The following is a 668-nucleotide window of genomic DNA, read 5'->3' as shown; positions in this document are numbered from 1 at the left end:
CACAGAAATATTGCAACTAGTACTACTTCTTTCACAATAGCTACTGACTCGAACAACCCTTTCAGAGAGAGCAGGCGAAACGGAGCCTACAGCTTGATGGCAGAACCTGCATTGACAGGGGAGAGTGCCGAGGCCATCAACGAAGCATTTTTGGACCGTCCAGTGGTAGAGGCCTTCAACAGTGCCATGACCTCCAGCCTTGACTCCACGCCTGACACCCCGTCCTCTGTTTCACAGAGAGCTGCATTCTTTGCACAGGTAAATTGAAAATAAGTTAGCATACATTGTGATATGAAGCATAAAAGTATGGCTTTATCCTTTTTAGTTCACAATGCTGTATGTACATATAATTTATTTTGTATCATTTTTATTTATGCATTTCTTTACCTCTTCTTGGTGATACCATTAGTAATAAATATTATGTTAGAATTTAAAAATTCATCAATATACATGGCAAGGACTTTCCACTGAAATGTTTGAGACTTCCACCTTGCTGTAAATGGAAATCTATATATAAATCATAATTTTAACATACTCGTAAATCACAAAACAAAGTCTTCATGGTAGGAAGTACCACAAGGCTAATTATAACTTACAACTAAAGAAATGGAAATAAGTTATTGGAAGCAAATGGCTGAGGTTGAAAGTTATCAAGATAGTATTATGAA

The 668-nt window shown here is 37.0% G+C and overlaps 1 protein-coding gene across 1 annotated transcript in view; it reads left to right on the top strand.

Moving 5' to 3' along the window:
* Positions 1-668, top strand: part of LOC119589162 — a gene marked incomplete in the record, with an annotated part of 255201 nt that overhangs the window by 192090 nt on the left and 62443 nt on the right. The window contains 1 exon segment of the mRNA XM_037937749.1: positions 66-258. Coding sequence (XP_037793677.1) covers positions 66-258 — 193 coding nt within the window.

The sequence above is a fragment of the Penaeus monodon genome, chromosome 25 (genome assembly GCF_015228065.2).
Source record: "Penaeus monodon isolate SGIC_2016 chromosome 25, NSTDA_Pmon_1, whole genome shotgun sequence".
Lineage (NCBI taxonomy): Eukaryota > Metazoa > Arthropoda > Malacostraca > Decapoda > Penaeidae > Penaeus > Penaeus monodon.
This window is presented reverse-complemented; position numbering and strand designations above follow the sequence as displayed.